The sequence below is a fragment of the Scyliorhinus canicula genome, chromosome 12 (genome assembly GCF_902713615.1).
Source record: "Scyliorhinus canicula chromosome 12, sScyCan1.1, whole genome shotgun sequence".
NCBI lineage: Eukaryota > Metazoa > Chordata > Chondrichthyes > Carcharhiniformes > Scyliorhinidae > Scyliorhinus > Scyliorhinus canicula.
Window position 1 is genome coordinate 62503108 of NC_052157.1, and position 20496 is coordinate 62523603.

At 46.1% G+C, this 20496-nt stretch overlaps 1 protein-coding gene across 1 annotated transcript in view; it reads left to right on the forward strand.

The window, feature by feature from the left end:
• LOC119974508 (D(2)-like dopamine receptor) overlaps positions 1–12927 on the forward strand; it is a 29996-nt gene extending 17069 nt beyond the window's left edge. The window contains exons 6-7 of the mRNA XM_038813446.1: positions 8776–9106; positions 12473–12927. Of these exons, the coding sequence (XP_038669374.1) occupies positions 8776–9106; positions 12473–12669 (528 nt within the window). The 3' untranslated portion in view covers positions 12670–12927. The remainder of the gene's footprint in view (positions 1–8775; positions 9107–12472) is intronic.
• Positions 12928–20496: the final 7569 nt, after the last annotated feature.

Consider the following 20496-nt stretch of genomic DNA (forward strand, 5'->3'; position numbering starts at 1 on the left):
TTTAATTGGCAGTAATAGAAAGAGATTACCTTTACCGAGGGAATTATTCCCCAGTTAAGTACTGGCATTCCTCTCGCACTATCTAGATGATCAGTCATGCGGCAAAGCAGTCATATTACTGGTTTATTAATTCAGAGGCCTAGGCTAATGGTCTGGAGACGTTCAAATCCCAGCAAGGCAACAGTTAGTTAAAAACACTCTGGAATAAAACAATGGTGACCATGAAACTGCTGGATTGTCATAAAAACTCACCTAATTCACTAACATCCTTCAGGGAAGTACATCTACTGTCTTCACCTAGTTTGGAGTGTGTGTGACCCCCCCCAGGCCAACTGCAAAGTGATTCATTCTTACCTGATATGGCTTTGGTCACTCAATTGTACCAAACTGCAGCAGGAATCACTCTGGGAGTGCACATTCAGCACACAAGTATTACAGCAGTTCAAGACAATTGCTAAACATCATCTTTTTAATTTGGGACGAGCAAAAAATGCCGGTCTTTCCAGCAATTTAACAAGTTCCCATGAAGGTGGGACTGGTCCCAAGCACAAACAGCTCATTTAACAACTACGCAGGACAAGCTAATTAAAACTTCCCTTTATTATGAATCACATCAAGTCTTTTACAAGTTTATGCACTCCTGGTAGCACAGCTGCACTTTAGATTGTTCGGCTGAGTGCTATAGACCGGTTTGTTCCTTTTGATTAAGAAGCTGGAGCAGTTGCGGAACATCATCCATTGGAGATGAGCTGACATCGTTAACCACCTGCTCCGCTCACCACCACCGCCAGAAAGAGCAGCTCTTGGGTTATTTATAATAGTTAGTAGTTTTTGATAATATTCTTATGGTTATAATAATAATAATAATCTTTATTGTCACAAGTAGGCATACATTAACACTGCAATGAAGTTACTATGAAAAGCCCCTAGTCACCACATCCCGGTGCCTGTTCAGGTACACTGAGGGAGAATTCAGAATGTCCAAATTACCTAATAGCACGTCTTTCAGGACATATGGGAGGAAACCAGAGCATCCGGAGAAACCCACACAGACAGGGGAGAACATGCAGACTCTGCACAGACAGTGACGCAAGCCGGGTATCGAACCTGGAACTCTGGCGCTGTGAAGCCATAGTGCTAACCACTATGCTACCGTGGGTCTCTAACTCACATAGATGTTGAACAGTAAAACTTTAACTAGTCAAGAACTAGACATTCTCTCGTGCACTTATTTCAACCGGCCAAGCACCAGAACGTAACATGGTACCAGGATTAAAGACCTAACAATATATCAGGATTTGTTTTGAAGATCTAAAAGACAAGGTAACCAGAGAATAAAAAAACAAAAAAGAATTTCTACTAACCACATAGAGTACTGACGAATATCACTCAATGCACTGCAAGGCATCGAAGTCCGTTATGGAAGGTCTGAAGACACCACAGCAGTTTCGAGTCACTGGTATTGTAGATGCGAATTGAGCAGCAATTCACACTCTACGTAGCAGCTCAAGGTCTGCAGGCACAGCCTGATGAATGGGAAATAGCATTGCTGCTCACTGTAGGAGGTCCACAGGCGATAGAAATCTTTGACATCTTCACATTCGATAACAAAGCTGATAAAAATAACTTTGATGAAGTAGTGAAAATATTTGATCAGGACTGCACACCAAAGAAAAACGAGACATTCGAGCAGTATGTTTTTCGCACGCATAAACAGCAGGCTGGTGAATCGTTCCATAGCTTTTGAATGGACTTGAGGTTAAAGGCTCAGACATGAAATTTTTCAAACTTGCAAGCGGCGCTGATCTACGATCAAATTGTGTTCAGGATTAGCGATGACAAGGTTCAGGAGAGATTGTTGAGGGAGAATGAACTCCAACTCGACGATGCCACTACAATCTGCCATGCCAGCGAGCAAGCTGCGCAGCAGATTTGCACTCTAGACCTGAAGAATTTTGGGGCGAAGATCGGGGATGCAGCCAATGCCATTAGTGTTGCAACACACCCCAAAGAAACATGTGGTCCCAGGAGTGGTGGCCATTTTAAGCGAGTAGGCGCAACCACAATTTTAAGCAAGAGACGTGGAAACAAACATTTGCAAAGGCAATGTCCAGCATGTGGAAAAATCTGTTCTAAGTGCAAAGGCAAGAATCAATCTGCAAAACAATGTTTCTCGAATAAAAAAAAATCGGAATACCAAAATCAATCAACATGATCGATGAGATAAATCTCGAAGACACATTTTTCATAGATATAACTAGTGAAGATATGCATTGTAAAGGCATGCAATTTAAAAAGGATTCCAAGCAAATTTGCAGTAACAGCAATGCAAGTGTTCAAAGAGATAACTGGACAGTTCCTCTGATGATTTATAAAACATTAACCAATGTCAAACTCGACACAGGAGCGTGAGTCAATCTTATACGTTTATCCGATATGCAAGAAATTAAAATTACACCGCACATTTTAAATACAAGTGTACTTTTAAAGGATTACAATGGCAAAAGTACTAACACACTGAGAGTATGCGAACTAGAGGTCCGTGTAAAGAATAAAGTTCATAAAGTGAATTTTTCCATTGTAGAGGCTGAGCATGAATCATTACTGAGAGTGGAAGCATGTGAAGCACTCGAACTAGTTAAAAGAGTCTACAGTGCAGATTGTTCTGTTACTACGCAAAGTACATCAGTGGATGCAATCCTGAAGAATTTCCTGAAATTTTCAAGGATTCGGAGTGTTACCATTCACCTATTGTATACAGTTAAGTGAAAATGCTCAAGCAGTCATACACACAGCAAGGCGAGTACCAACTCCATTAAGGGAACGACTTAAGAATGAACTGGAGATAATGACAAATCTGGGGGTGATAAAACATATTGAAGAACCAACAGATTGGGTGAACTCCACGATTTGTGTGAAGAAATGGAACAATGACAGAAGAATCTTTATGGATCCCAAAGATCTCAATTTAAACAAAAAAAAGGAGCACTATCCTATTCCAAAAAGAGAAGAAATCACATGTGAGATGTCAGGAGCGACATGCTTTAGCAAACTAGATGCATCGCAGGGTTTTTGGCAACTCAAGTTGGATGAGGAGAGCACAAAGCTGATCACCTTTAACACTCCATTCAGGGGATACAGTTTTCTCAGAATGCCATTTGGTATTATTTCAGCATCAGAAATTTTCCATAGGGCAATGGAACACATCGTAGAAGGACGTCAGGTGTCAGCGTATACGGAGACAACATTATTGTTTGGGGCTCAACAAAAGAAGAGCACGACGAAAGGTTTATCAAAGTGCTGAGAAGCATCAAAAAGCATGGTCTGAGGTTAAATAAAGCCAAATGCCAGTTTGGTGGTGACAAAATCACATTCTTGGGAGACAAACTTTCTTCTAGAGGTATACAACCTGACCAAGAGTAGATAAAGGTGATTTTAAACATGCCATGTCCAACAGACAAAAAAGGAGTCCTCAGGATACTGGGTATGATAAATTTCACAGGAAAATTTATTCCTAATCTTTCAGTGAAGGCAACGTGCTTGAGGGAAACAATCACAAAAGGTGATTTCTCCAATGGTCTGATACACATGAGCATGAGTGGCGAATGTTACAGGAAGCATTGAGAACAGCTCCAGTGCTGACATTTTTTAACCCCAACGAAGACGACAAAGATATCAACAGATGCGTCGAAAGATGGGTTGGGAGCAGTGTTATTATTTTATTTTTTTAAAATAAATTTAGAGTACCCAATTAATTTTTACCAATTAAGGGGCAATTTAGCATGGCCAATCCATCGAGCCTGCACACCTTTTGGGTTGTGGGGGTAAAACCCACGCAAACACGGGGAGAATGTGCAAACTCCAGATGGACAGTGACCCAGAGCCAGGATCGAACCTGGGACCTTGGCACCGTGAGGCAGCAGTGCTAACCACTGCTCCACTGTGCTGCCCGATGGGAGCAGTATTATTGCAGCAGGACAATAATGAAAATTGACTTCCAATTGCCTATGTTTCAAAGGCAATGACTGACACAGAGTGTAGATATGCTCAAATAGAAAAGGAATGCTCAGGCTTGATAAATGGGTTAAACAAATTCCATAACTATGTGTATGGCCTACCGGCATTCTTAGTGCAAACTTTCCATAGACCACTTGTGGTGATAGTAAAGCAAAATCTAAATGAGATGTCACCAAGGATACAACGTATGATGATAAAATTACAAAGATAGAATTTCGATCTCATCTACATGCCAGGTAAACATATTGTAGTAGCTGATGTACTCTCTCTCTCTCAAGCTACGGGAATGGAGGAAGAACAACACTTGGATGAGGATGTGCAAGCACATATGAATCTTGTGACAGAATCCCTTCCAGTCTCAGATGAGAAATCAAAACTAATCAGAGTCGAAACCAATAAAGATTAAATCTTTCAGAAGATAATAAAATATCTGACTTGAGGGCTGGCCAAAACGATCCTGCTCCAAATTTTAGAACATTAGAGCAGAGCTAATTGTAGCCAATGGTTTTTCGCTAAGGCAAAATAGAATAGTCATTCCAAACTTGTTACGATCCGTGATTCTGAAAAAGATTCATGAGGGGTACTTGGGCATGGAAAAATGCAAACGATTAGCCAGAGAGGCGGTATACTGGCCAGGCATCAATCAAGATATTCAAATCTTGATCGAAAATTGTGCAACTTGTTAGAAATTGCAATATAAAAACAGCAAAAAGAATCAATGCAAATGGGCAAAATAATTGCGACTCCATGGCAAAAAGTGGGAATGGATCGGTTTTATCCGGCAGGAAAAGAATGCCCGTTCGTGATCGACTAGTTCTCTGACTTTCCAGAGGTGGTACAACTAGCAAACTCATCAGCTAGGTGTGTCATCAATCGTAGCAAAGACGTTTTTGCTCGCCATGAAATACCTCAAATTGTCCTGAGCAACAATGGCCCATGTTGTAGCAGTCATGAATGGACAGAGTTCGCACAGAGCTATGATTGTCGACATTTTACTTCTAGTCCTCTTTATCCGCAATCCAATGGGAAGGCTGAGAAAGCTGTTCACATTGTGAAGCAGCTACTCAAAAAAGCTATGGTCAGCCAGGAAGATCCATATCTCGCGTTACTTAGATAGAGGGGAGCACCATTGATTAATTATCTCCTCTGCAGTTGTTGGCGAATCGACAACTCAGAACAACCTGACCATATATTTCGCTGGAACAAACAAATCCAAAACTTGTGAAGAATCTCACATTTCAGAAAGGAGGCAAAAGAGGTGGTATGACAAAATGACAAGAAGTCTGCAACCATTAGCAAAGGATGACACAGTCAGGGTAGAAGATCCTGATGGAAACGGATGGTTGAAGTGAGCAAAGGTAATACAACCATCAGGTCCGCAGTCATATATCATCACCAATGACGGGCAAGTTCTAAGAAGAAACAGGAGAATCTTGCTGAAGGTTCAGCAATCCATTGTTTCAGAACCACAGGATGATGTAGAAAGCAATCTAAGGACAACTGAACAAATGCTACCTCAGCACACAAAAACCGAACAAGCTAAAAATGTACAAAACAAGAAAAATAGCAAGAATCATCTTCAACAAGTGAAAAGCCTTGTTTTGTTTTATGGTTGTGTTTGATGTGTAAGTATATAATCAAGCAAACTCATAGGTTCAACCAGTGCTTAGAAGGTCGACAAGACATCTTCTCAGACACAGAAGAAAACTGGACATTAACACTGCAATGAAGTTACTGTGAAAATCCCCTAGTCGCCACATTCTGGCACCTGTTTGGGTACACAGAGGGAGAATTCAGAATTCTCAGCTGGTACGGGAATTGAACCCACGCTGCTGGCCTTGTTCTGCATCACAAACCAGCTGTCTAGCCCACTGAGCTAAACTAGGCCTTATATGATGATATGCATAAGTAATCATATAAATAGTGACAGACAAGACCTCCAACAAGCATGTGGCAGTAGAGAACAGCCACATGACACTGTTACCTCAAGGTACCTGGGGCTAGTCTTCAACGTTGATAGTCACGATTTGTAGTAGCTCTTAGGTCATTTATAATAGTTAGCAGTTTTGATAATATTCTTATGGTTTTCTTACTTACCCATGCTATTGTTGAACAATAAAACTTTAACTAGTCAAGGACTAGATGTTCTCTCATGCACTTATTCCAACCGGCCAAGCTCCAGAATGTAACTCACACCTCCTCATCCACTAGCAGCCCCACATCCAGCCTCCACTGCAGGCAGTGCCCTGCCCATCCCCCCACCCTCCTCCCAATTCAGGGCCACCTGCAAATCCACCCAGTGCGATAGGTGGTTGGAAACTACAATCACTGAATACCATGAGTTGGCCACCCCCACCAGCAATGTCTTGTTCAACACAAAAAAATCAATCCGGGATTACACCCGGTGCACATGGGGAAAGTATGAAAACTCCTTCATCCTCAGCCTCCCAAACTTCCACGGGTCCACCCCCCCAATGCACTCCATAAACCCCCTCAGCTCCTTCGCCACTGCCGACACCCTTGATGACTGACGGTATTAAAATCCACCCCCATAATCAACCGATGCAAGTCCAAGTCCGGAATCCTACCCAGCACCCGCCACATAAATTCCATGTCATCCCAATTCGGGGCATAAATATTTACCAGAACGACCGCCATCGCCTCCAACTTCCCACTATCCATCACATATCTCCCCCTCCCCCTATCGGCCACAATGTGCCCCACTTCAAACGCAACCCACTTATTAACCAACACCGCCACCCCTTCATCTCAATATCCAACCCCGAATGAAACACTTGCCCCACCCTCCATTTCTCAACCTCATCTGATGACCCAGCTTCAGCTGCGTCTCCTGCATAAAAGCCTTGTCGGCCTTCAAACTCCTCAGATGCGTGAACATGCACAACTGTTTAAGTGGCCTATTCAACCCCCTCACATTCCACGTGACCAGCCTGGTCAGGGGGCTTTCCGTCCCCTTCCCCTGCTAATCAGCCATTTTCTTTTTTGGGCCAGCTACTGGCCCACATCATGTGATCCTCCAGGCGCGCCCTTGAATGTCCATCATCATCGATCCCTTCCCAACTGCGCCACACCAACCACACCCATGTCAGCAATCCCACACCCCCCCAAACAAAGAACCAATTCCATAACCCCCCCCCCCCCCCCCCCCCAACTTCACTCCGGTTAACTAGCCCGCCTAGCTAGCATGGTGGCCCCTGCCCAATGCTTCCAACCACCCTTCCTCCCTCCAGTTCCCCTACCCCCCCCCCCACCAACTCAACCGTCAGCCTTTGAAGAGTAACAAAAGGCACACTCGCCATTACTGTTCCCCCATAAGAACCTGCCCCAGAAACCCACCACCCAAACACTTTAAAGCACACAAAACTCCTCCAAAGTTCAATGGCCCCCACACTCCTCCCAGTCCATTGTCCCTCATACATTCCATCACCTCCTCTGGCATGTCGAAATAAAGCTCTCACTTCTGGAAAGTTATCCACAGGCGGGCCGGGTACAATACCCTGAACTTCACCTCCTTTTCAAAGAGGGCAGCCTTAATGCAGCTAATCCCGGCCCTCTTCTTCGCCAGCTCTGCACCCAAGTCCTGATACACCCGCAGCTCAGTCCCTTCCCAGGTACATCTCTTAGTCTTCCTTGCCCATCGCAGGATGTTCTCCTTGTCCTGAAAGCAGTGAAATTGCATCACCATCGCCCTTGGCGGCTCGCCCACCTGCGGCCTCCTCCTCAGCGCCCTGTGAACTCAGTCCACCTCCAGAGGCTGATTGAAAGCCCCCTCCCCCATCAATTGCTCCAGCATCTTTGCCACATGTACAGCGGCTTCCGCACCTTCAATGCCTTCAGGCACCCCGGCAATCCTTAAATTTTGCCTTCTAGAACGATTCACCAGATCCTCCACCTTCTCCTCAGCCTCTTCTGGTTCTCCAGCATTATTCCGACCTCCGCCACCAATGACGCCAAATGGTCTTCGTGCTCCCCAACTGCCTCCTCCACCTTCTGGATTGTCAAGCTCTGGGACCCCAGCCTCTGCTCAACTCGCTCGATCCCAGATCTCAGCAAATCCACTGGACAGGCAGCGCACCTCCCTTGCCCTCCGCCATCATTTCCTGTGGTGCACCACGAAGACCCTCCTTTTTTTTGTTTTGCATCATTCCTTATCTGCGGATCCATTCACCAGCCACACCGGAGGAGTAGCACCTTCCCCAGGTACTCCTGTATGTTTTGCCCTCAAATAGTTTGCCCTGCAGACAGGAATAGACCCAAAAAAACAACTTGAGTGGGAGGCACCAAATGTGTGACTACTCACTCCATGGCAGCCACCTTAAGTCAAGAAGAATTATTTTAAAACCACAGCGAGTTGTTGTGATCTGGAAGGTGCTGCCTGAAAGGACGGTGGAAGCAGATTCAATGGGAACTTTCAAAATGGGGAACTGGATAAATACTGGAAGGAGAAATATTTGCAGGGTCCTGGGGGAAAGCGGGGGATTGGGATCTGGGGACTAAATGGAGAGATCTTTCAAAGAGCCATCACAGAGAAGATGGGCTGAATATTCTCCTCTTGGGCAGTGTTTTACTCTGAACAGGTTAAATGCCTACACCTGCCATGCAAAATGTCGATTTGGAGAAATGGATTATTTCTTGTTCCCATGTCTTCCTGGTCCTCGTCTGGGATTTGAGTGTGTGTTCCAGGTCCATGATATGGGGTGTTGTTTTCACCCATTTTCTCTTCTTTTGGTGTCCTAGATGCTGGTACGAGAAGCAATCGTTTGTTCCGAGGAATCGGAGAGAGTCCGCTTTGTGGGGCCGCCCGAGATGTCAAGGCCAACAGGAACTGCACTGAGCTTCCAGCTCGGCAACACTTCCAGCTCCTGCCCGATTGCCGGGAAACAGAAGGCCTCTGCCCCCATAGAGGTGTCCGCGGACCGGGAGCCCGATGGCCAAACCAGGTTCTTCAGGAGGACTGCCTTTGAGGTGCAGGATGAGAAACAGGCTCCAGCTGTCAAATCAGCAGCCAAAGGCAAACTGTCCCACCAGAAGGAGAAAAAAGCAACACAGATGTTGGCAATTGTCCTAGGTTAGTCTAGAAAGATCTAGAACAATGGACGGGGAGCCACTGATTTATAATCATCTAGAACAACACAGATTCACGTTGATCAAGAAAATTGTGTCAGGGACCATTGAGTCACAGTGATCTAGGTTAAAAGGCCAGGTTTCAGCAGTGTTGCATCAATCTAGAATAATAGGCTACATTGCAGCAATGTTGCAATGATCTAGAACAATAGACTATAGCTCAGCAGTGTTGTAACGGTCTAGAACAATAGGCTACATTTCAAAAGTGTTGCCATGATCTGGAATAGTAGGCTAAGTTGCAACAGTGTTAAAATGATCTTAAACAACAGGCTACATTGCAGCAGTGTTGCAATGATCTAGAAAAATAGGCACAGTTGCAGCAGTGTTGCAATGATCTAGAACAATAGGCGAAGCACAATGGCTTTACAATGATCTGGAATAATAGGCTAAGTTGGAACGGTGTTGCACTGATCTAGAGCAATAGGCTAAGTTGTAATGGTGTTTCAGTTATTAGAACAATAGGATAAGTTGCAGCAGTGTTTCAATGGTTTGGAACAATAGGCTAAGTTAAGTTGGAATGCTGTTGCATTAAACACAAACAAAATGCTGAGTTGCAATGGTGTTGACGCCAAGTTGCAGCAGTGTTGCAATGGTTTATAATAGGCTACGTTGGAACAGTGTTTCAGTGATCCAGAACAATAGGCTAAGTTGCAACAGCTTGAGTTATTTAGAGCATTAGGCTAAGTGTCAGCAGTGCTGCCATGATCTGGAACAATAGACTACGTTTCAGCAGTGTTTCAATGATCTAGAACGACAGACTACGTTGCAACTGTGTTGCAATGGTCTCGAACAATAGACTAAGTTATCATGGTTTTGCGGTTATCTAGACCAATAGGCTAAGTTGCAGGATTGTTGTGGTGATCTAGAACAATAGGCAAAGTTGCAATGATCAGGAACAATAGGTTAAGTTGGAATGGCGTTGCAACGATCCAAAACAACGGGCTAAGTTGCAATGATGTTTCAGTTATCTCGAACAGTAAGCAAAGCTGCAGCAGTGTTGCCATGATCTAGAATAATTGGTGAAGTTGCAGCAGTGTTGCGATGACCTGGAACAATAGGCTAAGTTGGAATGCTATTCCAATGACCCAGAACAATAGGCTGTGTTGCAATTATTTGAAGTATTCTAGAACAATTGGCTAAGTTGCAGCGGTGTTGCAATGATTTAGAACAATAGGCTATGTTGCAACAGTGTTGCAATTATTTAGAACAATGGGCAAAGTTGCAGCAGTCTTGCAATGATCTGGAACAATAGGCTAAGTTGCAGCAGTGCTGCAATGATCTGGAATAATAGGCTAGGTTGCTGCAGTGTTGCAATGGTCTGAACAATAAGCTAAGTTGCTGCAGTGTTGCAATGATCTAGAACAATCGGCAAAGCTGCAGCAGTGTTGCAATGATCTAGAACAATGAGCTAAGTTGCAGCCGTGTTGTGATGATCTAGAGCAGGGGTGTCAAACTCAAATACACCGTGGGCCAAAATTTAAAAATCGGGACAAGTCGAGGGCCGGACTGGTTCAATGTTTTTTTGCAAAACTTATTGAAATGAACTTATTGAACCTGGAACTAATAAAGCTTAGGTTATTGCCTATAAAAACAACATTAAATATTAAATAAATAAAAAAATTAGTTGCATTTATTTCTTATTGCTTTATCTGGAGCTTTTCCAGAATAACTTCTAATGAAAACATTTTTCCACAGGCCAACACTTTGTGATTCACACTATACCTGAATAAACTCGGCATCAGCCATATCATACGCCATAGGCGCTTCAATTGCTGGGGCCAGCTTTAATAGTAATTAGATATTATTAGGGCAGCACGGTGGCCTAGTGGTTAGCACAACTGCCTCACGGCGCTGAGGTCCCAGGTTCGATCCCGGCTCTGGGTCACTGTCCGTGTGGAGTTTGCACGTTCTCCCTGTGTCTGCGTGGGTTTCGCCCCCACAACCCAAAAATGTGCAGAGTAGGTGGATTGGCCACGCTAAATTGCCCCTTAATTGGAAAAAATAATTGGCTAATCTAAATTTAAAAAAAAAATAAAAATAAAAAAAAGATAATTAGATATTATCTCGCGGGCCAAAGATAATTCCACCGCGGGCCGGATTTGGCCCACGGGCCTTGAGTTTGACATATATGATCTAGAGCAATCGGCTGAATGCAATGACCTGGAACAATAGGCTAAGTTGTGGCAGTGTTGCAATGTTCTAGAGCAGTAGGCTAAGTTGAAACAGTGTTGCAATGATCTAGAATAATATGCAAGTTGCAACATTGTTGCAATGATCTAGAACAATAGGCTAAGTTGAAATGGTGTTTCAGTTACCTAGAACAATAGGCCAAGCTGCTGCAGTGTTGCCATGAGCTAGAACAATAGGATACGTTGCAATGATTTGAAGTATTCTAGAACAATTGACTAAGTTGGAATGTTGTTGCAATGGTTTTGAAGTTATCTAAAACAATAGGCTATATTGCAGCAGTGTTACAATGATATAGAACAATAAGCCACATTACATATTGTTCTAGTCATTACAACACTGTTGCAATGTTGCAGCAGTGTTGCAATGGTTACGTTGGAATGCCGCTTCAATGATCCAGAGCATTAGGCTACGTTGCAACATTTTTGGAGTTATTTAAAACATTAGACTAAGTGTCAGCAGTGTTGCCATGAGCTGGAGCAATGGACTATGTTTCAGCAGTGTTACAATGATCTAGAACAACACACTAAGTTGCAACTGTGCTGCAATGATCTAGAACAATAGGCTAAGTTATCATGGTTTTGCAGTTATCAAGATCAATAGGCTAAGTTGCAGCATTGGTCTGGTGATCTAGAACAATTGACAAAGTTGCAATGATCTGAAACAATAGGTTAACTTGCAATGGTGTTGTAATGATCTGGGACAGTAGGCTAAGTCAGAACGGTGTTGCAATGATCGACAACAATAGGCTAAGTTGCAGCGGCGTTGCAATGATTGAGAACAGGCTACATTGCAACAGTGTTTCAATGATTTAGAACATTAGGCTAAGTTGCAACAGAGTTGTAATGACCTTGAATGATAGGCTATGTTGCAGCAGTGCTAGAATCATATAAAGATGTAGACTATGTTGTATGGAATCACAATGTTCTAGCATTAGATTCTATACTGGTGATACCAGAGTCTACGATTGTGTGCCAAGGTCGTAATGTGAATTTCAGTAAAGTACTAGAAACTGTATGTGATTAGTGAATATCCTGTGGCCACATGGTCGAGGAGCTTGGTGATGACAAGTGGTGACTCATGCACTGACCACCCTTTTCCTCTCTCTTCGTCTGATTGGCAGGCGTTTTCATCATCTGCTGGCTACCATTCTTCATCACCCACATCCTGAACGTCCACTGCCAGAGGTGTTACATTCCGCCAGCGCTCTACAGCGCCTGCACCTGGCTGGGGTACGTCAACAGCGCCGTCAACCCCATCATCTACACCACCTTCAACGTGGAGTTCCGCAAAGCTTTCCTGAAGATCTTGCATTGCTGACTCCGGAGCAGGGACCATTACAGAATCACCAGCAATGGAGAGCCAAGTGGACCAGATCACAAAATCTGCAATGTCACATCCCTGCACGAGGGGTACCAACTTTCAGGAATCCCAGACTATCAATATCTTGTCTCTGCTCTCCTCACAATGCCATAACAGGAAGCACAAATTATAACCTCCTCCCAGAGATGGAGATACGCGAGGGCGGTGCACACTGGCACCTTCAGAATGTGACAATAAAGGATGAGTGTTCACACCTCAACATTGTGTAGTTAACATACAAAGTCTCTCAACACCGATAAGCCTTCCATCGCCACCTACTCCCGGGTTTAGTTGTTGCATCCCTCAGTAAGGTTCCCATCTCCTGGCATCCAAGCGGAATAATTAAATTCTGTTCTTGATTCCCCTGCCTCCAGGAAACATGACATACGGGTCACGTGGAGATGAGCAGAGAGACCTCATCGCCAATCTAAAGGCGGCAGGTCCACTTGATTTGTGTGTGTTCATTTGGCATGAGCATCGCTGACATGCATTGCCCATCCAGCACGGTAGCATAGTGGTTAGCACAATTGCTTCACAGCTCCGGGGTCCCAGGTTCAATTCCCAGCTTGGGTCACTGACTGTGCAGAGTCTGCACGTTCTCCCCGTGTGTGCGTGGGTTTCCTCCGGGTGCTCTGGTTTCCTCCCACAGTCCAAAGATGTGCAGGTTAGGTGGATTGGCTATTCTAAATTGCCCTGAGTGTGCAAAATTGCCCTTAGTGTTGGGTGGGGTTACTGGGTTATGGGGATAAGGTAGAGGTGTGGGCTTGGGTAGGGTGCTCTTTCCAAGAGCTGGTGCAGACTCGATGGGCCAAATGGCCTCCTTCTGCACTGTAAATTCTATGATAATCCCTTGGGCAGCACGGTGGCGCAGTGGTTAGCACTGCTGCCTACAGTGCCGAGGACCCGGGTTCAAACCTGGCCCTGAGTCATTGTCCGTGTGGAGTTTGCACGTTCTCCCCATGTCTGCATGGTCTCACCTCCACAACACAAAGATGTGCAGGTTAGGTAGATTGGCCACGCTAAATAGCACCTTAATTGTAAAAAAAAAATAATTGGGTACTCTAAATTTATATTTTTAAAAAATTAATTGCCCATCCCTAACCGCCCCCTTGAGAAGGTGAATACAACTGGTGTCTCACTCGGCCATCACAGAGGGGCAGTTATTGTAGGTTTTGCGTTGAGCCACACCAGAAAAGTTTGGCAGATTTCCCTCCCTATTCTTAGAATTAATAGAATCCCTACAGTGCAGAAGGAGGCCATTCAACCCATCAAGTCTGCTCACACCCCTCGAAAGAGCACCCTATCCAGGCCCACTCCCCCACCCTATCTCCGTAACCTCCACATCAGTTTTTTTTGGATACTAGGGGGCAATTTATCATGGCCAATCCACTTAACCTGGACATCCCTGGGTACTAGGGGGAAATTTATCATGGCCAATTCACCTAACCTGCACATCTTGGACTGGGGGAGGAAACCGGAGCACCCAGAGGAAACCCACACAGCCAAAGGGAAAATGTGCAAATTCCACACAGTCACCTGAGGTGGGAATTGAACCCGGTTTTTGGCACTGTGAGGCAGAGGTGCTGAATGCTGTGTCACCATGACGCCCAACTGGATGGGTCTATTTTTACAACCAAATGATCATTCCATGGTCTCTATCACTTCTTTCTTTTGAAAATATTTCATTAAGGCGTTTATAATTTTAACAGTTTTAAAAATCAGGTTTCAACAAAAATGAAACAATATAACCCCCCCCAGCATCAAACCCCGGCCAACACTGCTTACACAAACAGGACCTCCTTCATCAGCCCCCCCCAGCATCAAACCCCGGCCAACACGGCTTACACAAACAGGACCTCCTTCATCAGCCCCCCTTTCCACTGGACTGCCTAACCTTATTAAACCCCACTCCCCCCCTCCCCCCCCCCCCATCCCCTGCTGCCAGCTTAATTTTTCTCCATAAATCGATGAAAGGCTGCCACCTCTGGGCAAACCCCTGAAGCAAACCCCTCAAGATGAATTTAATTTTCTCGAGTCTGAGAAACCCCGCCGCGTCACTAACCCATACCCCCGACTTCTGTGTCCCTCCAACCTAGTAAGATCTGTCTCCGGGCCACCAGGGAGGCAAAAGCCAGGACATCAGCCTCTCTCACCCCCCTGGGCTCCCAGGTCTTCCGACACACCAAAGATCGCCACCTCCAGACTTGGTGCCATCCTCACTTTTAATAGCTCTGACATGACGTCAGCAAATCCCTGCCAGAAACCCCTCAGCCTCGGACACGCCCAAAACTTGTGGACATGGCTCGCAGGAACTCCCGCACAGCGCCCACACCCACCCTCCACCTCCTCAAAGAACCCGCCCATCCGGGCCACCGCCCGCGCGCCCTGCAGACCACCCCAAACCATATCAGGCCGAGCCTGGCATGTGACAAGGATGTATTATCCCTCAGAACTGACCCCCTCTGACAGTGCAGAACTCTCTCACTACTGATACTCCGCCAGTGCAGCTCTGGAGTCTACAACCCCTAAACCCATGGTCCTGAGGGTAATCTCTTATTCAGATCACATATTCGTGCCACATAAGTACCAGCTTCATCAAGGGAGGATCTAACCATTCGCCCTTGACATTCAATAACATTACCATCACTGAATCCCCCACTGTCAACATCCTGGGGGCTACCATTGACCAGAAACTGAACTGGACTGAGTCACATTAATGCTGTGGCTACCAGAGCAAGTCAGAGGCTGGGAATCCTGCGGTGAGTAACTTCTGACTCCCCAAAGCCTGTCCACCATCTACAAGGCACAAGCCAGAATTGTAATGGAATATTTTCCACTAGCCTGGAGGAGTACAGCTCCCACAACACTCAAGAAGCTCAACACCTTCCAGGTCAAAGCTTGATTGGCACCCCTTCCAAAAACATTTACGTCCTCCACCACCGACGGATAGTGTGTACCATCTACAAGATGCACTGCGGGAACTCACCAAGGTTCCTTAGGCAGCACCTTCCAAACCCACAACCACTACCATCCAGAAGGATAAGAGCAGGAGGTACCCGGGAACCCCACCACCATGAGGTTCCTCTTCAAGTCACTCACCATCCTAACTTGGAAATATATCGGCCGTTCCTTCACTGTCGCTGGGTTAAAATCCTGGAATTCCTTCATTTTTATAAAAAGTATTTTTATTAAGGTTTTGCAGATTTTTCATAATAAAACAGTAGTAACCATAATAACAAAACAAACTAGAGTGAACATTAACATAGTGCAAAAAGAGTATATACAAGAACAATTAAATAGATATTACCCCACGCGACTCCCCCCCCCCCCCCCCCAAACCATGGATTGCTGCTGCTGACATTTTAATTTTCCCCGATAAAGTTGACAACGGCTGCCACCTCTGAGAGAACCCTAGCGTAGACCCTCTTAAGGCAAACTTTATTTTCTCGAGGCTGAGAAAACAAGCCATGTCGTTAACCCAAGTCTCTACACTTGGGGGCTTTGAGTCCCTCCACATTAATAAAATCTGTCTCCGGGCTACTAGGGAGGCAAAGGCCAAGACGTTGGCCTCTTTCGCCCCTTGAACTCCCGGGCCTTCTGACACTCCAAAGATCGCTATCTCTGGACTCAGCACCACCTGTGCATTAAGCACCTTGGACACTGCCCTCGCGAACCCTTGCTAGAACTCTCTAAGCTCCGGGCATGACCAAAACATGTGGACATGGTTTGCAGGGCTGCCCTTGCACCTCATACAACTGTCTTCTACCCCAAAAAACTTGCTCAATCTCGCTGCCGTCATGTGTGCCCAGTGGACCACGTTACATTGAATTAGACTGAGCCTGGCACATGATGAAGAGGTATTAATCCTGCCCAGGACCTCTGCCCACAGACCCGCTTCCAACTCCTCACCTAGCTCCTCCTCCCACTTGCCCTTGAGCTCCTCCACCAGGGTTTCCTCCGCCTCCTGTAGTTCCTGGTAGATATCCGACACCTTCCCCTCCCCCACCCAGGTGCCGGAGACCACCCTGTCCTGTATCCTCGGTGGTGGCAGCGTCGGAAAGACCACTACCTGTTTTTTCAGGAAGGTTCGTACTTGCAGATATTTAAAGGCGTTTTCTGGTGGCAGATTAAATTTGTCCTTTGGCACCTTCAAACTGGGAAAGCTTCACTGGAATTCCCTCCCTAGCAACACTGTTGGAGTACCTACACCTCAGGGACTGCAGCGGTTCAAGACGGAATCTCACCATCACTTTCTCACTGGGCAATTAGGGATGGACAACAAGTGAAAGAATAGACAAATAATAATTTTACAAGATAATCTTTAAGTATAAAAAAGTATCCATGCTAAATTTTAGTCCTCTGTGTGTCAATATTATAATATATATCTGCAACATTGGGGTATGACGTCACATTTTGACAGAGACCAAGAGAAGATGGCCAGTCATCACTGACCCACGCGAATAGCTTCATTCCATATCAAGGAGGTTGTATGCAGCACATTAAAGTTAAAAAACTTGGACTTGAAAAGGATTAAATACTTCATCCAATTGGAGCACATGTTCAAAAGGACAATCACAATTTGAATCGACACAAGGCCTGTGAAGTACGTGTCGCACTGGAATCAGTGGATTCACTGTTCTACTGCAGGAATTGCACCAATCAACATGCACAATGCAAGATCCCAAAAACAGCAATGTGATTCTGAGGCAGATCATTTATTATTTTGATGATGAGGAAGAGATTTCTTTTTGAAATATTTCTATTCTCCTTTTTCCCATTTTCTCCCGAATTTACACCCAACAAAAAACAATAATCAGTAACGAATGTAATGTCAATCCCCATATCAATAACAACAATCCCATCCTCCCACCAAACCCCCAAACATTAGCCCGCACGTTAACGTAAGCAAATAACAAAAACAAAATCAGGAATCACCCATAGTCACCATTAATATATACAGTCCCCCTACCCCCCCAGCCACCGCCCCCCTAATGTTTAATGTAATCCAATTCTCAAAAGTGCATAATGAATAACTCCCATGAACTGTAGAACCCCTCCATCCTGCCCCTGTTTAGCACAGGGCTAAATCGCTGGCTTTGAAAGCAGACCAAGCAGGCCAGCAGCACGGTTCGATTCCCGTAACAGCCTCCCCGAACAGGTGCCGGAATGTGGCGACTAGGGGCTTTTCACAGTAACTTCATTTGAAGCCTACACGTGACAATAAACGATTTTCATTTCATTTCAGTTCAAATTTGAGTCAAGAATTCCAGCAGGTCCCCCCGCCACGCCAGGACACAGGGTGGAGAAGTTGATCTCCATCCCAACAGGCTCCACCTTCGGGCGATCAACGAGGCGAAGGCTACAACATCTGCCTCCCATCCGCTTCCAACCCTGGCTGGTCTGATACCCCAAATACTCCTGAGTCTCCAGGTCCAGTTTCCGTGCACCACTTTAGAGATTACCCTAAAAACCTCCTTTCAGTGATCTTCCAGAACATATGAACCTGGTTTGCGGGCCCCACCCGCAAGATTCACACACATCTTCTACCCCCTCAAAGAGCCGGCTCATCCTTGCCATCGTGAGGTGTGCTCTATATACCACCTTCAGCTGTATCAGCCCCAACCTCGCACATGAGGTGGAGGCGTTCACCCTCTGGAGTATCTCACACCAGAATCCCTCCTCCATATCCTCTCCCAACTCTTCCTCCCTCTTTGCCTTGGTCACTTCCAGCAGTGCCTTCTCCTCTTCCAAAATAGCCCTGTAAACCGACAGCACTACCCCCTTCTCCAGTCTCCCTGTCGTCTGCATCTCCTCCAGCAATGTAGAAACCGGCTCTACCGGGAAGCTCTGTATCTCCTTTCTGGCAAAGTCTCGAACCTGCATGTATCTAAACACTTCCCCCTGTTCCAGCCCATACTTTGCTCCCAGCTCCTTCAATCCTGCAAACCGACCCCCAAGAAACAAATCTTTTATTGTCCTAATCCTTTCTCATCCCATCTCCGTAAATTTCCATCCCACTTCCCTGGCTCAAATCTGGCTCCCCCGAATTGGCCTTGACCCTGCCCCCAACCCGAAGTGCAGACGAAACTGCCTCCAAATTCTCAACAAAGCCGTTACTACCGGACTCAATGAGTATTTCCCCGGGGCCTTTGGGGGCGGCGCTGTTGCTAGCGCCTTCAATCGAGGAAGAAATTTTAATTGGCCCTCGGCCACCATCGCTCCTCTTTGACCCTTTGGCCAGAGTGGCCTCAGTCATCATCTCCTTGCCTCTGTACTGACCCTCTGCATTACAGCACTCCCTCAGTACTGACACTCCGACAGTGCAGCACTCCCTCAGTACGGACCCTCTGACAGTGCAGCACTCCCTCAGCACTGACCCTCTGACAGTGCAGCACTCCCTCAGTACGGACCCTCTGACAGTGCAGCACTCCCTCAGTACTGACCCTCCGACAGTGCAGCACTCCCTCAGTACTGACCCTCTGACAGTGCAGCACTCCCTCAGTACTGACCCTCTGACAGTGCAGCGCTCCCTCAGTACTGACCCTCTGACAGTGCAGCACTGCCTCAGTACTGACCCTCCGACAGTGCAGCACTCCCTCAGTACTGACCCTCTGACAGTGCAGCACTCCCTCAGTACTGACCCTCTGACAGTGCAGCACCCCCTCAGTACTGACGCTCTGACAGTGCAGCACTCCCTCAGTACTGACGCTCTGACAGTGTAGCGCTCCCTCAGTACTGACGCTCTGACAGTGTAGCACGCCCTCAGTACTGACCCTCTGACAGTGTAGCGCTCTCTCACTACTGACCCTCTGACAGTGCAGCACTCTCTCAGCACTGACCCTCTGACAGTGCAGCGTTATTTCAGTATTGACCCTCTGACAGTGTGGCACTCCTTCAGTACATTTGTAAAATAAATTTAGTGTAAAGAATTTAAGGGGCAATTGTGCCCCTTAATCCACTGAACCTGCACATCTTTGTGTTGTGGGGGCGAAACCCACTTAAATACGGGGAGAATGTTCAAACTCCACACGGTCAGTGACCCAGAGCCGGGATTGAACCTGGGACCTCGGCGCTGTTTGGCAGCAGTGCTAACCACTGTGCCACCATGCTGCCCACTCCCTCAGCACTGACCCTTCGACAAGGTTGCACTCCCTCAGCACTGACCCTCTGACAGTGCAGCGCTCACTTAATACTGACCCTCTGACAGTGTGGCACTCCCTTAGTACTGACCCTCTGACAGGGCAGCACTCCCTCAATACTGACCCTTCGACGGTGCAGCACTTCCTCATTGCTGAACCCTGGTGTTGTTCTCAGGTACCTGGAATAGGAGTATGGATCCACAGCCTCATTCCTCAGGGGACTGAATTCTCCCCCCTTCCTTCCTGACGACCATTTAGCCATCACGGCCGGGGAGGGTGACCATCTCCAATGATCATCGTAACATCTATGTGGATGTAATGTTTGTTGGCTGGTTTTTGTGCCTTACCCATCCCAGTGGTTGCTCCTTTCCTCCACATTCACTCAGCTTTGCTTTGATGGGTCGGGGGCCAATTTCCTTGTGAGGAGGACGATGTGTTTGAAGGAACTGGGCTGCACCTTTTCCAAATTGACATGTTTGCTCCTATCATTTGGTCAGAAGAGTTCATCTCGTTAAAGCTGTGGGAGCAGTCAATTGACAGGGTCATATGATTGGATGGTTAGTTTAGATTGTTGACCTGGGTAAGTGGATCATGTGAGGAAGCTTTTCCTGGGTCAGAAATGGCTTTTCAGCCAACAGGGCCTCAC